Genomic DNA, 18,394 nt, shown 5'->3' on the forward strand with positions numbered 1-18,394 from the left:
ACAGACCAGGGATTCTGACTTACGTACCCGAAGCAACTGGCCCTGGCAAGTCTAGAATACACTCTTGCCAGTTAAATGATAATGAGACACTGTCCAGAAAAAAGAGGAAGAAAAACAGAAATAAAAGCCAATTAAATAGCAATGACAAGATTATAATACAGATATAAAATGATCCTGTAAGCTAGGACTTTCTGAAGTGCTGGTGTAGCCGGCTATCTTTCTTTCTTTCTTTCTTTTTTTAATTTTAATTCTAAGAAATGGATTGAAAGGAAACATGGGAAATGAGCAAAACTTCTCCCTGAGGGCTTCTAGGACGATCTTTTGCTCTGTCTCCTACAAACGGCTCCAAACACTGTCTTGAAATCCATAATAATCGTGCCTTTGAGGCTGAGTGTAGGCCAGTTATCCTGAGCACAAGCATGTCAGTTTAGGGAAACAAATCTCCCCGGTCATCAGAGGTAAACCTTCCCTAGTCTCTACCCGCTGACAGCTTCCAAGGTTAGAATTTGCACGTTGTTGCCCTGACGCCCAAAAGGCATTTCTGTTCATCAAGAATCCTGCCTCCAAGTGGGCAGAATAGCATTACTCCTTCCTTGTTCTTTTTTTGGTGACAGGTTTCACCCCGAGATTGGGGCCACCCTGACATGATTCTCAAATAACCGCAGCCCCACTCACTTGGCCACAGTTGCCTTCAGCTTTCGTTGTAAGGTGCAGACCACATGTGCTGACCTGGGTAGGGCTGCGTAGCCAGTGCTATGGACAGAAGGCCCCTTAACCAGCTCTCTGGAGAAATTCACATCTCTCCTGTCTCCTGTTCTCATCTGGACCAGTGAGGACAAAGCTATTTGAAATCAGGGAAGGAGAATGTTTTCTTCCACTGAATCCTTTGTGAAAAGTTTTGTTTATCAATTTTCCACTATATCTGCTTCTGTTATTTTTCCTCTCCCAATCTTTCTCTTTCGCTGTCACTCAAGTTACAAGAACATCTACCCAAAAAAAAAAAAAAAAAAAACATTAAAATCTGTATCCCAGAATATCTCTATGGGACAGTAGCATTTAGCAGTTACTTAGAACTTTAACATTTTAGTAAACATATTACTGCTTCCAGATGGGGGGAAAGGACTTAAAAACAGTGTTTCGTGTCCTTTGAAGATGTTTTATTAATAAACAAGCTCCCAGTGTTGGAATAGGAGCCGAGATGCCAAGCAAGGGTGGGGAGAGCAGAGACGGCGCGTGTGGAGGAGGAAGGTGGCCTGGGTGTCTGAAGAGTTAGCCTCGGGACCCAGTCGGAGGTGGTGATGACACGTTGATGACGAGGAAGAAGGTGAAGTGGCCTTGGCTCATTCATTATTTCTCTTTTCTAGCCGTGGAAGACAGAAAATTGTTCATAGGAATGGTTTCGAAGAAATGTAATGAGAACGATATCCGGGTGATGTTCTCTCCATTTGGCCAGATAGAAGAATGCCGGATCCTCCGGGGACCTGACGGGCTGAGTCGAGGTGAGTGTGCTCTCTGCAGAGTCTCTGCCCTTAAGTGCTAATTGGAGCTCTGTGTCCCAGTCAAGGTAGACATAGCTCCCACACGCAGCAAGAGGTCACCCTGAGATACGTCCTGCGGGACGAAGTTATCCAACCCAAACTTTTCACCATAGCTGGAATGATCACCTTTTATTTCTCAAGTCAAGAAGGTCCTAGTGGCAGCATATTAGCCCAGGTTATCACTGTCAGACGGGAGGCCCACAGGCTGCCCTACCGTTACACATCCCTCTTCAATCTCAGATTGAAGGAGCTTTGGGAGGTATGAGGGATAGATGCGGAGAGCGAGAGAGAATGTTTGCTGCTCGCATCTTGGTCTTCTGGCTTTCTGCCTGTGCCTGGGAGAATGCTGAGCGTGTGGGCCTCTTGACTGAGAAATAAACCAAGAAAAAAGGCCCCTGTCCCCGCATAGTGCAGATACAGACTCAGGGTAACCAGGCCTGTCTCAGGGCGTTAGGGTTTTATGGCAAAGAGCAAAGCTCCTGGAGTCCTAAACACAGGGATCCATTAAGTGACAGAGAAGTGGCTTCGTCCAGGAGAAGATTGTAGGTTCTTCTCTGTCACCGTGATAGAGGCAAAGGCTGGGGCTCCGAGTGCGGACGAAAACCAGTGTTTCCGCGAGCAGCCGCACAAGGTAGCTGGAGATGACTCTCTTCTGTCCACGTTTACCTCCCCCTTTGACGGACCCGCACGCCTCCCTCCTTAAACCGCTTATAAGGCTTGTCACCGTGTTCCCAGCCATCTGACTAGTTTCCTGAGTCAGCCCAGGAGGCCCAGGGGAAGACGCACATGGAAAACGCATTTCTCCATTCTCGTAAGAAATCCGTCTTTTTGCAACGCAGAGAGGATTTCATTCAATTAATGGGGTTTCCAGGGCAACTTCCACAGGGCTAATTAGAAATGCCTTTACATTCCCCATCTCTGGTTCTGGGACTGCACTGCCCGTGCCCCATGTTGAAAGAAAAGGTTAAGCCTCAAGTATCCAGGGACTAGTTTTCATTCATCTCCCTGGTCTTACGTAAACTCAGCGCCCTGGGAGGAAGGACATTTGTTCTTTTGACTTTTAGACATAAAGCTTCGTGATGCCAACTGCTAGAATCGAAGGCACAGGGAACAAAAGTTTTCCACCTACCTCCACCTCCAAAGCCCGGAAACAGAGGTGATCTCGGGGAAAACTAGGAGGGGGAGGAATGAGTCCAAGCTTGTGATCCCTGTATTTTCTTCTGAAGGTGGTTTTAAAAAAAAAAAAGGAGGAGGAGGCCTGGAAATGACACTTAACACTCGCTGAAAGATGGGAGTCTAAAAGCTGAGCAAGACATGATGTTGAGTGGGGCCCCCAAACAGCAGACCCAGTGCCTCAAGCTACTCTGTCACTACCACGTGTGCCTTTACCAGTGTCACCCAAAATAGTTCCTTGTCCTGGGCACCCGCATCGCCTCTGGTTCCCATCCAGTCTCGCAGGCAGAAGGATACCAGGATTTCGATCCTGGGTCCCTCTGTGCCATCCTGGAGATACGCACCAGGAGAGCTTATCATCACATCTGATCCAGGAGAGGTAGATAGGCAGACAGACCAGGAGAGTGAATACCACGGGAAAAAGCAGTGGGGCTGAGGAAGAATTAAGTAGGCAAGAAAGACAAAAGAATATGTTTGCGATCCCTCTTCTGCTGCCAATTTAGTAATAAGAACCACTGTTGTCTCCCTGTGACTATTCTCAGTCACAACTTGCGTGTTATCATTGCACTTTTGCATTTGCCAAGGTGTATGGCATGGAGAAAGAAGCGATAGGCATAGGGAAATGTATAGTGCCTTAGAGGTCAGTGACCCTGGGGCCCATCCCAGAACTTCTCCTGACATGAATCGTGGGCGTGGTCCATTCATTTTCCTGTCTCTGTCCTCAGTTTCCACACTCGAAAATGGCAGCAGTCTAGATATCTGCCCTGCTTGTCTGATAGGGCGTGATTAGCTACTGCCATGGTAGGTTTTTTGTAGAGCCAGGCCATCCATAGTGTTTCATAGAGACCTTGACTGTGAAGTAGGAATGCTGGACTCCTGTTTTCCCTCTGCTGATTTACAAACTGATTCTCTGCCTCAATTTCTCCATCTGTCCAGTGGGGACAGTGATGAAGAGCATTGGTGCCTAGAGATCCTTGAGCGTATGTTAGCTATTTTTGCAGATGAGATTTTTTTTAAATGGTCAAAACTTTCACAGGAAAGGGTGTCAAGACACTGTACTTGATGGGAGAACCTGACCAATTCCATCTGCCATTTGGTTGATGAACCAGCCCTTGACACCAGAAGCAGCCTATTTCTGAACTGCTGGTTCAACGTAAAGAGTAGAATCCTCCTCCCTGCCCCCCGCTTTTTTTTTTTAACAGAAAAATAATTTCTGATTTTCTGGCAAACGGATGAGAATTCCCTGTGGCAAAAAAAGAAAATACTCATTTATTCTCATTTGTTCTGAGATATAAGGACAGACAGTGTTGCATTTTTCAATTAGCAGGACCCAGGGACTCCTGGGTACTGGGGACTGCTCCTAAATCAGTGATTTGTTGAAAGAACAGTTGTCTCTCATGCTACTCTTTTGCTTTCATTAAAGAATTGGCGTTTTCAATCAAATATTAATAAGTGCGGCGCTGCAGATCAGGGGCGCTCAGCATTTCTGGTCTCCATGCCTGTTGCTGGCTCAGCTGTTTACAAAATAAGTAAAAATGAAGTGAAATGAAAGCTTGGCTGCTCTGAAAAGTACTTTGTAATACTAAACCAGGGTGTAAATTAGTCAGTAGGAAAGGATTTAAATCGAACCATTTGATTATAATGAGGGAGAGGTGCCCTTGAGTGGTTCACGTTTCTTGTTTTTGCTTTTGCCCAGTTCAGCTACAAGAAGGAAGACAGAGGAGGCAGTTAGTAGCCCTGGGTCCCCAACAGGCGTCACGTGTCGTTCATTCTCCGCCACATCAGTAGTTGACATTCCTACCTGGCAGGTGTTAACCTGAGGTTCCTCCAGGCCGTTGATTCAGTACCCCTGCCCCAGATCAGAGTAGTGGGCTGCCAGGACCCACATCTTTGTACCTATTTAGCCCTGCTATACTTTCAGTTAGAATCACTGTCTTTAAAAAAAAAAAAAAAAATCATGATCTACACATTGGCAGGAAAGACTTTTAAAAGTCCCGTAGTTATTCACCATCACCCAGATCTGTATCATGTTTTAAGATGGGACCTCTCTGCCCCATCCCGCTGGGAAATTGTCATGCCTGTACGTGGACAGCACCTGCCAAGCCTGTTGAAACCACTCAACGAACGTTAGGACTCTGCCTAGCTTTACGCTGTATGCCCACATCTGAACGTGCATTTTTTCCCCTTTGGGGGCAGTAACCCATTCTGCCGTCTTTTTCTGATTTGGAAAACCTGGTTTGAGATGCCTTCACGCCCCTTATGATCCTCAGATCCTTCTGCAGTGGCAGATCTACCTCTCAGGCCCGCTGTGTGAGCCTTCATTGAGAAAGCAAGCCAGGGTAGCACAAGCCCACACATGGCCAGTGACATGAGATGTTTGCTCTCAGAATCTAAGCTTGAGGCTTCTGAGCCAACATATTTACTGGACAGTGTCACCTTAGCATGTTGATTTCCTAAAATACACATGTTCTCACTTATCCACAGTCCCACAGTCCGATTGGACTATTTGGTTACAGTCTGCCAGGTTTGCTGCACCATAGCAACAAAATATCTGTAACTCAGAGACAGTGAAGGGGTTGATTTCATTTTTCTTTCCCATAAACTCCAGTCAAATCTTCACTGCCATTTAAGGTAACCTTCTGCTGGTTTAAGAATATTCCAGCTGTGTTTATGGTGTTCCAGCATTCTCCTGCCAAAACCTTTGACAAATGAATTGGCGGTATCTTCAGGGATGTTAGCGACCACAGACTGGATTTAGCCATTAAATCCTCATTTATTTTCGTTATATCTGATCAGGATATTGGGAGAGGGCTTTTGACTTTTAAAACGTACATGGAGAGGACTCCGTTCTGATTGTGACATTTTAGTCTTGCCCACGTGGTACCCAAATGTTCAGAGATGTGGAAACCTTTATCAGATGCCCCCTGGGTTATTAAATGCATCTTGTCACGCTGCTCTGGGTACAATCTTCCAACCTCATCTCAGGGATGAGATTTTTGCCAACTATTAAGTCCTAGTCCACACTCAGCCTCAGGTGCCGTGAATGAAAGATCTCTCCATGCCAATTTTAAATAAACTAACCCAGCGTTGGGGATCGCACATTAGAGTATTATTTTTGATGCTCCAATGTTATACTCATAGCATATGTTTAAACCCTGCCATTGCTCAAAAGATACTGCGAGGAAAAACTGGCTGCATTAAGATCTTTCTACAGCTGAAGAGGAATTTATAAACAAGTTTCCATAGGCTGAAATCTTCTCAGCCACACAAGTTATTTTAAATTATGCTTCCTTCAGTTAAAATATAGCAGCTGTTGCTCCTCTTTCAAAGAAGCAGCAGAAAAGCAAGAGACCCTGGCATCAGTGTATGTGCTTTTAAAAGTGCCTCTACTTTTTTCATTACTTTCTCTCTCTCTCTCCCTCTCTCTCTCTCTCTCTCTCTCTCTCTCTCTCTCTCTCTCTCTCTCTCTCTCCCCCCTTCTTTTTGATGCAGAGCAAGAATTCATCTAGTTCTCTCAAAATTCTCATGTAGCCTAGAGAAAAGGTAGAACACCTGAGTTTAAGATATCCTTTCAACTGAAATGACAAGTGTAATAGCTGGGTTCCAAAATCTGCTCTGTGGTTTCCTTAGATCCTGTCTGTAGGAGGAAATGACTTTGAGAAACCTTTCCCCAGTCAATCATTTATCTATTTTAGCAGCAAGAAGACAACCTCACTGAAATAGGAGGAGTTCAGCTCCTTTCATTTCTATGAGCAATCTCTGACACTCTGAAAGTGGAGACAATAAATAGTGGCAGGTAAATTACAGGTTGGACACATTTACGGAGGGAATTTTTGCCTTTTTTTTTTTTTTTTTGCCATTATGTATTTGGAAGCTTTGAGACAGTAATATATGGGCTATCTTACCCCACCCCCCAAAAATAGCTTTATTGTCTTGGTACCTGTATTTTTTTCCTCCCAATCTAAGTTCTCCAGCATTTTGGTCAGTTACCAGCATGCGCAACAGTCCAGAACAGTTGAGGGCTGACCCTATAAGGTCGGAGCAGTTGTCCATCAGGACCCAGTAGCCTCTGCTGTACCCAGAAGCTCATCTTACAGAAGAGGACAACTGACCTAAGTCATTTCTGTCCAGCGGGAAGTCATCTGGCTGGTTTGTAGAAGAAGCCAGCAGCCCATTTTGACTGTAGGAGCTTGTGTGACCCTACGTTAGTGAAAAGTGCAGATTTGAGGGCCCACCCCAAAGCCAGTGTGTTCAGTGGTGCTGAAAAGAAAATGAAAATCTAGCCAGGACCTCCTGTTTGAGAGATGTTACGAAGGTTAACTGGCTACCAACCCGTGGAACATTCGGTTCTGAAGTTGCTTAGCTTCATCCAGAGCGGCAGAGAGAGTGAATCTTTCAGCACGTGCTCCCATGTAATAAATGACAGTCATTTTCTCCCTTAAGTAATTGAACACAGCACCCAGTAGGGAACTTGACAGAGCCCCTAGGAGGCCAGTTCTCTCTTACTGCACCACTGCCGGTAGAATAAGAAAGTTAAAGGAGTCATCAGATTTGCCAGATCATTTTTGGGATGGGATGAGGATTGTATAATTAGAAGCATCAGTCAACCTTTTAATTGCAGGTTTCACAGAGGGGAAGGGGCAATGGTTCGAGTTTATAGAGAGATCAAGTCTTGCTAAGACTTTGCTTTTGAGACCTGTTAATTGCTTGATCTTTCTCCCGAAGTTACTTACAAAAGCTCTGCCTGCTCTGAAATCGTGGTAGATGCATAAACTCTGCCTTATTGATTTTTGTTGACATTTTACATTTTTTTATGCATTCTTAACCTCCGTTTAGAAGCTGTTGGTTTGGCACATGCTCCCAGATAATAAGGGCAAGCAAAGTGAATGAAACAGGCTTCTTGACTCCTAAAAGCAGAGTTAGTGGGGCTTCCCTGGTGGCGCAGTGGTTGAGGGTCCGCCTGCCGATGCAGGGGACGCGGGTTTGTGCCCTGGTCCAGGAGGATCCCACATGCCGTGGAGCGGCTGAGCCTGCGCGTCCGGAGCCTGTGCTCCGCGGCAGGAGGGGCCGCGGTGGTGAGGGGCCTGCGTACCGCAAAAAAAAAAAAAAAAGCAGAGTTAGTCTGGGCTTCCTATGGCCTCAAATATGCCTCCATTAGATGATTTGCTTGTGCCTCTACTGTAGCCTCCAGACAGGAAATGAAGGGACTTCCCCGGCGGTCCAGTGGTTAGGAGCCTGCACTTTCACTGCCAGGGGCAGAGGATTGATCCCTGGTCTGGGAACCAAGATCCCGCAAGCCACGCAGCACCAAATTTTTAAAATAAAACAATGAAAAAAATCTCTTAGCGTTATTTCCTCTGTTAATAGTACCACTGATCATCACAGTCTTCAAGAGATGCTACTTTGAAACAGATGGTAAACTGGGGACTCTGTCATTTTAGAGCTGAGTCTATTTCAGTATGGAGCCAGCAGAGGTCCTGTTGTAGATCTCACACACATCATCTAGATGCCTTAGAGAAGGCTGCCCAGCTGCTTCTGTTGATGACAGAAGCCACAGCCACTGTAGGTACAGGCAGCATGTTGAAACAGCTTCACCAGCTGCTGTAACGTCAGAAAAACCATAGGAGATAGCTTGGCATTCTTCGTGAGCTAGACGTCGGGCTTCAGTGAGGACAGCTTAACGGAGGTGAATGAGAGGAACCTCCCATGTACAGAGAGTTTTTGTGTATTAAAAATTACAGCGTGATGCCAAAAAAAAAATGCATTGACTTATTTTCATGACTGGTGGTTGTTGTGCTTTGGGGGTAGTGGGCAGGCATTGCCTTCTCTTACTGCTGTTTGATTGAAAGGTGCTAATACAGTATTGACTTGATAATCTCACCAGGTACCCATGCAGAGCAAACAAAGAAAATGTGTTTAATGGCTCCCACAGTGACTCCCATACACCAAGCCACCCGCTGGTTGTTTGGATGTAGAATGTTCTGTTTGGCTTCCCGGCCACAGAGGCAACCATCTCACGTGATTGGTGCCAGAATTCCACTTCTGTGCACTCGCTCTGAGATGACAAGCTTAGGCCCCTCGGTGTTTAGATCTGCTTCATTGGGAAATCTTTTAAGTAGTAATAATAATAATGTTTTCAGGCAATTGAGTAGAACACTAAATTATTCTCTGATACCTAAGTTCAAACTGTGCAAGGCTAAAGAAGCTGAAAATCAATGCACTTTTAAAGTCATTAGAGATCATAAGTGAAATAGTCAGCGTTGCTTTAGCTAAGCTTTTAGTGTGCGGTGGTATTATTATAAAATCAGCCTGAATCTGCATTAATTTCACAGTCTTTTTCTCTGAGAAGCCCAAGGGTGCATGATGAATAAAATGTAAATTTCAGAAGGCAGTGCTTTTATTAGTGGAAAGGGCAGTGAGCCATGTAGCTGGAGCAGTGACCTGCATGGTAGCCAGCACTGCTACAAGAAGCAGGAACAAGCACTGTAGCTTCTACAGTGTAGTTATTTTACAGCTGGGGAGAAAAATAGCCATGGAGAGTTCTGTGGGCCTCAGGGGAGACATTCACAGAAATATACATTGTCTTCTGTATGTTACACTTGAGGTGGGATCTCTGATAAGAATGTGCGAGTCACAACTTAAAGTCTCGAAGGTTTGATACAAATAAGAAATCCAATGCAAGTGTTTAAATTTTACTTCATACACACAGTTGAATATTCCCAGAGTAACAGAGCATTTGTTTTCGTTCATCATTAACAGTTACTAAGTAGTTTGTACAGGATTTGGGTATATGTGTTTGCATTTGAATAGCATGAGTGTATATTTATACATATATCTATTTTTTAACTACCCAGAAGAGATGAGGTATATTTATTTGCTGACATTTCGAGCTGTTGGAATCTAGTTGCTAATTTGCCCTGGGTGTGAGGATTTTACTGTTTGCTGCTTAGAAAGCAAGGCTCATGTTTGAAATACAGAGCCGGAATGGGTAGATGCCCTAAGTCAAGACAGACAAGGAGAAAATGTAAAATCGCAACTTTTTATTTTAGAAAATGCAAACTAGGTCTTGCGCATTTCAAACCCCCTCCCCCCCCCACCCGTGGCTTAAAAAAAGAAAGTACCCAGCCTCCTTCCCCTGGACTCCATTTTAAAAATAAATAAACTAATCCATCAGTAAATCTTTCTGCTGTGGTCAGATTAGCAGGTCAGCACTGTAAGTAAAAAGCAACACGAGATAAAAACCAAAGAGAGAAGTTGTTGATTTCATGTACTACTGAGAACAGTGTCGTCCTGTGGCAGTTCTCGTAGACTGTGTTGGTTTAACAAGCGTCCAAACCTTTTGTCTTGTTGTTTTTTGTCTTTCCTGCTCCCTGTCCCCTTGTTTCCCACAGGCTGTGCGTTTGTCACATTTTCTACAAGGGCAATGGCACAGAATGCAATCAAAGCCATGCATCAGTCTCAGACCATGGAGGTACTGTATCATCTGCCCTTTCTTTGTTTTCTTTGTGCAAATGGTGGGGAATGGAAAGCAATTCTCTCCTGCGTGGATTGTTCACATGACAATCACAGATGTAAACTTTCACCATCTCTCTCTCTCCATTCATTCATATTCCTTCTTCCTTAATCTCTCTCCTCCTCCCTCTCTCTCTCTCCCTCTCTCTCTGAATTTTTCCCCTGATGACTGGAAATGCACTTAGTGTAAAACCTTCCACTTGCTCTACGTTCCTTTTTGAGCCTTTTATTGCAGTGGCCCAGGTCCTGCTGTGTAAAGTTCATGATGCAATTTAAACCGAGCATCCTTCTATACCCCAAGAATCAAGTACGTTCCCCAGCCCCAGGGGTGGGATGGGTAGAACATTAACAGACCCCATTCCAAATTGCAGCTGGCCCTGTGCAAAATCACAGGGTTCTTTCATTTCTTTTTTATTTTCTTTTTAATGCGGGGTCAAGTTATCTTTAATCGAGACAAACAAATTGTTTTTGCATCAGGAATGTTGGAGAAAGTTAAGACTTCTCCCACCTCATTGAACCAGTGCAAATGTTCATGTATGAGAGTCCCCCGAGAAATTAGATTTTCACCCTTACTAAAAAATGAACAATAACCAAGAAACTCAAAGGCTCAAATGTGATCTCCTAATGAGAGTTAGTGGCTTTCGGGGAAGAGAAATAGGCTGGCGTGGGTCCACAAATGTAGACAATGGCTCTGTACTTTGAGTCTGTGATTCGGGTCATGGCCTTTCAGAATTTTGCACAAAAACACTCCAAGAGTGATATGCTGTTACTTATTCTGTATTGTCTGATAGAATCCTTTGGGAGTGCATGTTCTGCTGTATTATGTAAACTGTATCTTTGTGTATGGGTGATCTTTTCTGGAGGTGGCTTTGTAGTGTTACCTGAAGTTAACGTTTTTCATCTTTTGAAAAAAAAATTGTTTTCAGTTTTATTTAATGTGCCAAAAAGTTCTTTATTGATCGTTTGAGCTTCTTTTTTGCCTCCACTCTTGGGGGGGTTTAATTTTTTTTTTTTTGTTCATTTGTTTGTTTTTTGCAATGCTGCATCTCCCGAAGCATGCCGGGAGCTTAGTGATCTTTACGGGTCTTGTTTTGTGGGCAACCTTTCTCTAGGGAGCCAAAGGGTGGGTGGAAGCGGGGGGTAAAGAGTGTGCATGGCATTGTCATTAAGTGTTTACTGTACTTTTCTGAGTTTTGATATCAGCATTGCAAAGCCTATTGTCTTTTTCGAACTTCCTTTTGACTTCAATATTCCTAACATATCTTATATAATCACTGTGTTTTCCTTTCAGTGCAATGCATTTTTAAGACACTCACACCCCCCTACGTGAAGGCAAGCTCAGGTGAAAATCGGCCACAATAAGAGAGAATTAGCAGGATTTGAAATGTCTAGGAATCCAATCTTGAACAACATGCAGTCACACACGTGATCATGTTTTTGTCCCCTCTCCCTACCCTTTCCCTTACCTTGGGGAGCTCCATTATCGGGGATCAGCCTGGTTTCCAGCTTCATATCAGTCTGGAGATGAAATGAAAGTACTGTTAAGAAAAAGGAAGTCTTGACCTGTATTTATTATCTTCCATATATATGTGTTTCATTCTTAAAGATTTTTATTTCCTGTAATTGAGTGATTTGTACCTAAATTGGTCTCACCTTAGATGATTTTGTAACCTCAATTCTTTCAGCTCTGTTGGAAACATTGCCACCCCAGTTCCTTCACCCAGGGCCCCCCGCCCGAGTGGGAGGTCTGTGTTCTCCTGGGTCCCTACGGAAGGAGAGCACGAGAAAATACAGCAGAACTGGGTATGAACCCGAACCAAGAAAATAACAGGCTCTCAGAGTGAAAAGAATTTGCTGTAGAGAATGGGGCATATTTATTCTTCAGAAATCCTTGATCCTTTGTTAATACTGCTATTATCAGAAATCAGATCTGATGCACTTGTTTTTAAATCTGGACATCCATGCTTAATCAGAGGAGCCCTCAGACACTTAAATTTCTTGTTTAATTCAAAAATATTGACATTTAAACAGAAGATTACATATTATGCAGTCTCATTACACTTGTACCACTGCAGTTTGTTTTCTTTTTTTGAATTAATTACATTATTTTCAGGACTCTGGCTTACATCTTCCACCAAGATGTATGATCTAAGAGATGTGAATTCAAAACGATGTCACTGTTAAACTTTAAAAGAACATGTTATTTTAAAAATCATTCATCTTTATATGGTACCTTGATTTTCCCACTTTCCTCCAATCTCTCCCCACCCTGTTTTCCCCTTTCATGGTTTATACAAGTCATTTTTGAACTATAATCATTGGCCTGATTTTCTGCTTTTATATCATTTTTTGGTATTTAAGGAAGAAAAAAGCCAACCGTAAATGAACTGTTAGGAAGAGATGCTATAATTTGTTATGGGACAAATTTGATACAATAACAACCCTTTCCAGGCAAAACCCTTGCTGTCTGTAATTTCCATCTTCAGAGTGGTTTTGCTGTCTTTAAAGTGATGAAACGCTGAAACACGGAGCAGATGAAGAACAATGAAGTATAGATTTTTTAAACGGTGGAAACATTACTTTTATGCAGTTTACTGACTCTTAACATCTGTGCCATGACTGTGACTCCCAGAGCTGAAGACCAGTCTGCTGGAGGTTCAACACCCAGTCACCTCACTTTTCTCACATGTTGGGGGGTAACAGCAGGCACGATAGCTTCACGTATGCATAGTTCCATCCCCAGTAGCTACCCAACGTGATAAGAAAAAAATGCAACTCTGTTTTCTAGGAGAAAGAAAAATAACCCAAAGGGAAGGGAAAAGCTCATTTAAATAGGAATATTAAATTTCTGGGAGGAGAAGAGAGAGGTCTGTTATCATGCTGAGTTTCAATAAAAAGTGGGGTTTTTTTTAATCGCTTGGGTAGAATTAACTTCTTTTTATCTCAGCAAAATTTCACAGCTTTAATTGTGATGGGATGTTTAGCAAGCTAAACAGAGAGGGAAGAGAGTTGGTTTCTGCTGAGTCTTTGCCAAGTGGCGAATGTCGAAAAGCTGCTTTCGAAAGGAAGTCCTCCTGCCTGAGGTGTCAGGCCCTTACTTCCCCTAACGATTTTCTCCGTATCAGACATGAACTGGTCCTGTTATATAACCCTTGGCCATTTCTCACTCACTACCTCTGCTCCTGCCTTTTAAAGGAAACGAACACAGAAGCTCCTAGAACAGCGAGACTGATTAGGAAAAGAAGCTAAGTAGACATCGCCTCCTGCCATTTGAGATGCGTCTCCTTGGACTAGACTGCTTCTGATATTTTCTTTTTGATTTGTTGTAGCTCCTGGGATTACGGCTAGAGTAGATGTGGTACAGAAGGAGGAGAACCCCTTCTGAAAACACGGGGACAGTGACGTTGGTCCATGCCCGTGTCCCCTGAAAATCTCCTTCCTTCATCCATGTTCCTAAAATGAAACCCACTTCTCCCGATTATATTACTGGGTCGGTATGATTCCTACAGTTCCAAAGTTCAAAAATACTTAACATTGGAAAGAGTGGGGAAAAAAGACGTGAGCGACAGGCATGTTCATTCCCATTACAACATTTCGTTCCCCTCCTTTGTCCCCTGCTCACACGCGGAAACAGGCAGACACACCAGGACAAGTCCATCTTTCAGACAAGCGAACCGTGAAGCTTAATTAAAGGACAATGATAAGGTCTCTTGTCTCTGAGGAGGCCCTGGGATGGTGGAAGGAAGACCCATGAAGAGAGAAGGAGAGGCAGTGTAATAATCAGAGCACGAGCACAGATGGCTTCATCGACCACCAGAGCCCCAAAGACACCAGTGACAGGATCTGGAATTTTCTGTTGATGGTACTATTCAGAGAAGAAGAAGGACCATCAAACCATTTAAAAACGAGGCCAGACCATCCCCTGTGCTGCAGAATAGTTCAGAAAGCTAGGCCCCGAGCTGACTGAGTGTCCTGAGCGGAGTGGGCCAGGCTGTAACCCCCTCTCCACTTTCCGCTGTGTCTGACCACAGGGCTGCTCTTCACCGATTGTGGTGAAGTTCGCTGACACTCAGAAGGACAAGGAGCAAAGGCGTCTCCAGCAGCAGCTGGCGCAGCAGATGCAGCAGCTCAACACTGCCACCTGGGGGAACCTGACGGGTCTGGGCGGCCTCACCCCGCAGTACCTGGCGGTAAGTTCTTGGGGGGGCGTGGGGGGAGCATGTGGTCCCCAGGAGAGAGGAGCACACCCAGTGGAGCTCTTACAGGCTCCTTGGCCCCTAAGTGCACCAAAAGCTCGTCTTCGACATTATGAATGCCGGGAAATTCCTGAAATCGGCATCGATGAAGAATATTTTTCCAGGTGAAGCTGATGAGCATAGGAACAGGACTCTTCTTTCTAGCCGCATGGAGGCTGAGCGGGGTCCCACAGGGCTGAGTGTCTAACCAGCGTTTCCGCACAAACTCCAGCCTTGGCAGGGGTGCGGCATGCGTGATAGGTGATGACTTAACGGCGCTGAGGCAGCCGTGGTTGGCTCTCTCACCACCTCCCTGCTCGGTCCATTCCACATCAGGACCTCAGATGGAACTTTCCTTCACTGGGTCCTCCCCGTGGAGCGATGTCAACTAAATTCAGATGTTTCTTCATCTATCTGAAACCCAAAACTCAGATCCTGTTTCAGGCCAAATAGACCCAATTCTTTAACTAGCCCTTACATTTCATTGTTTCTAAACTTTCCACCTCCTTGTTTTTTCTGTTGTGCTGCCTGTTTTACTTTGCCCGTGTCTTTATTAAAATGCCATAATCAGAATGCGAGACAGTTCCTCCCAGGAAGATCCACACAGCATGAGCAGTGACCCCTATTGTGGACTTTAAAATATCTTAATGTAGCTGAGAGCAATGGAAGGCAGCTCGTACTCCTCTAAGGTTTTATTTATTTTTACTTGAACTACTGCTAAAGCATGCTACTCTACCCCCCTTTTCTGCTTTGGAACCTAAATGCTGGACTACACATCATTAATATAATTTCATAGTGTGCCTTTGGACCTTTTATTCTAGCGTGTGTGTGTGTGTGTCCGTCCGTCCGTCCGTCCGTCCTAATTCTCTCCTGACATTTGAACTGTCCCTCTCAGGATTGTATGACCCATTCCGTACTTTGTAGCAGAACCAATACTGTTTTGTAAAAGAGTCCTTCCTGTGACCTTGAAAGGTAAGATCACCATGCTTCTACAAGTGAGGAAAGGGAGAGGCTTAAGGGAGAAAGGGGCAGGGGATAAACTGGGAGACTGGGATTGACCTACACACACTACTATATATAAAACAGGTAATTAATAAGGACCTACTGTATAGCACAGGGAACTCTACTCGATACACTCACTGTATTGGCCTATATGGGGAAAATATCTAAAACAGAGTGGATATATGTATATGTATAACTTAATCACTTTACACCTGAAACCAACACAACGTTGTCAATCAACTGTACTCCAATAAAAATTTTAAAAAGGTTATGTAACTTTACGCAAGGTCATGACACTGGTGGTCAAGCAGGATTTCAGCCCTCCATGGGTTCTCTCCATCCGGCGGGGCTGCTTCTCCAAGGACAGATGTGACTCACATTCCTCTTTTATCCACCCCACCCCACCGCCTGTTGGTGTCTGCCATGTAATTGCTACTCAAGACATGTCTGGATGTCTTGCTGGAGAAGCGTGCCTCTCCTGTCTTCCCCTGAGTTATTAATACAAGCAGTGACCAAGTTTGCTGCCACCTTCTAGCCATTTCTCCATCTTATCCACAAAGAGATAAGAGATGAGAGACTTCATCACATGTCTTGCTGAAATCTATATGTGCTTGCCATATCTTTTTCTTGGTCTATCGGTCTAGAAACTTCATGAGAAAAAAAAATGAGTCTAGCTGAACAATCATTTGTTTTTCACAAACGTGTGTTTCTCAGTTGTTCACAGATCATCGCCTTAAGTACAAGAATTTCAGAGATTGACGTCAGGCTCACGTTTTCGTAGTTTCTAAGAATCCAGCTTCCTGCTCCACCATGTCTGAAAACCAAGACACACGTGCCTAGCCCTGGTCTTCTCGACCATCTCCCATGCCCCAGGGCTCACAGAAATCTCTGGCACATGTTTCTTTGATCACATCTGAAAATTCTTTCTGAATCCTGAAAGAGAATTCATCCCCACCTCATTGATAAGAACGTGTTCTTACACGCTCTGAACTACGTTTTCCCCTACCGAGGGCTTCCATTCTTTCTCTGCCAAGTTTGCTCTACCCCTTTCGATCGGAAGCCCATTTCTCTGAAAAGACCCTTGGCCTTTAACGCATCTCCTGCCTCTGTGTTGAGGGTAGATTCTGACTGTGGCTCACCAAAGAGTGGTTGTCAGTGGGAAGAATCCACGGAAGTAGTTTAATGACACTCCAGGTATTGCCACTTACTAATCAGTAAAGATTATTAATTCCTCAGAGTATCTTCAAAGCTCATTGAACTTGACTAAACTTTAATTTTTTTTAATATCTAATATAGGAGAGAGTAAGGGCTTGCAACCACAAGAGAATGGGAAACCCAAGAAATCAAACCAAGATAAGGGATTTCTCTCTGTCAAAACATAATTCCTAGCTTCTTCCTCTTTCTCATTCTGTGTGTATGTGTGTGTCTGTGTGTAATGTCTAGGTAGTATACTACCCTGAGTCGAGAAGGATGAATGAAAGTTGCAGACGTATGTCTGGGAACTGTTCATGTTTGTTTTTGTCTTTTTTTTTAAATTCTATTTTTTGGTTGCATTGGGTCCTCGTTGCTGCGTGCGGGTTTTCTCTAGTTGCAGTGAGCGGGCTTCTCATTTGCGGTGGCTTGTTGTGGAGCACAGGCTCTAGGCCTGCGGGTTTCAGTAGTTGCAGCACATGGGCTTCAGCAGTTGTGGCACATGGGCTCAGTAGTTGTGGCCACGGGCTTAGTTGCTCCGCAGAATGTGGGATCTTCCTGGACCAGGGATCAAACCTGTGCCCACTGCCTTGGCAGGTGGATTCTTAACTACTGTGCCACCAGGGAAGGCCCACAGCTGTTCATGTTAATCCCCATAGGGATTACGTTAATCATCGTAACTAAGACACGTTGAATCAGCCACCGCTATTCCACTCTCCTTGGTGCTTTTAAGTCAATTGCTAGATGCCCATTTCTGAGTCACATCCCGTTGTAGAGTTTCCTTCCTCTTAAGCTGAGGAGACCATTACCTGGAGGAGTGGCAGTGCTCTCCGTTAGGTTTTGCAGCACTCCAAACAAATTCTGAGAGCTTATTTTTTAAATAGTGAATTCATCTGGTTCCTCCTAAGCTCATAGTACCATAGCAGTTTTTTAATAATAAATTTGGTGAATCTATGCTTTTAGCATCCATGGACTTTTGAGTATAGGAGATAACTCCACACTTGCCCCCAGGTACAAACTGCAGCTGTATTGATCAACCAAAAGGAGAATATCAATAAGCCCAGTCAAACAGTATAGCACCTAAGTTAACCTATAATTCAATTGATGTGGACGAATAAAGGAGTACTTTCGAACAGTAACCACATGCCTTTACCTTGTGGTACCCACCGTTTCTATATGGGGGATTAAATGTATTTTTGGAAGCTCTAGGAACAAAATACAGAGGCCTTTTCACAGCTGTCTTCATTTCTTTTTTAAAAGATGCTGATGTATTTATAATGCATAGCATCAACATACATAGCACCAGATACCTGTGAGTTTTGACAAGTAGTATGTTGCTCTCTGCCAACGAAAAGCATCTTAAAATGGGTGACCGTTGTCTTGGTCATGAAGTCATGACAGTGACTCTGTGGCTGCAGATACATACACTTATGTCTGTAGGTATTACAGTGACTTCTCTGTTAGCCCAAGAGTCAGTGAATCTATACCTCTCTAATGAAGGTTGTAGGACACTGAGCTGTGAAGGAAAGCGGAGGAGACCTAGGGATGGACCGCGATTGACAGAGATGAGTTACGGGAACTACTAGGCTCCAGAGAGAGAGCATTAGTCACGCCATGTTGGTTCCCACAGATTTAACACCTGGTTGTTAAAAAGTAAATTGATGAATTGTTTTAAGGCAGCTACGTTATTGAGTTTCCCCAGTGTCTGTGTTTTTTAATAGAGATTAGACATTGACATGGATT

At 44.1% G+C, this 18,394-nt stretch overlaps 1 protein-coding gene across 11 annotated transcripts in view; it reads left to right on the forward strand.

Moving 5' to 3' along the window:
- CELF2 (CUGBP Elav-like family member 2) overlaps positions 1-18,394 on the forward strand; it is a 304,739-nt gene that overhangs the window by 228,060 nt on the left and 58,285 nt on the right. For 8 of the 11 annotated variants that reach the window (XM_027121595.1, XM_027121594.1, XM_027121598.1 and 5 more), the window contains 3 exons: positions 1,365-1,499; positions 10,103-10,182; positions 14,255-14,413. In XM_027121595.1, the coding sequence (XP_026977396.1) occupies positions 1,365-1,499; positions 10,103-10,182; positions 14,255-14,413 (374 nt within the window). The remainder of the gene's footprint in view (positions 1-1,364; positions 1,500-10,102; positions 10,183-14,254; positions 14,414-18,394) is intronic. The other 3 variants (XM_027121604.1, XM_027121601.1, XM_027121602.1) reach the window with 1 other exon arrangement.

The sequence above is a fragment of the Aethalodelphis obliquidens genome, unplaced genomic scaffold, assembly GCF_003676395.1.
Source record: "Aethalodelphis obliquidens isolate GAN/ISIS:26980383/991018 unplaced genomic scaffold, ASM367639v1 scaffold23, whole genome shotgun sequence".
NCBI classification, from domain to species: Eukaryota; Metazoa; Chordata; class Mammalia; order Artiodactyla; family Delphinidae; genus Aethalodelphis; species Aethalodelphis obliquidens.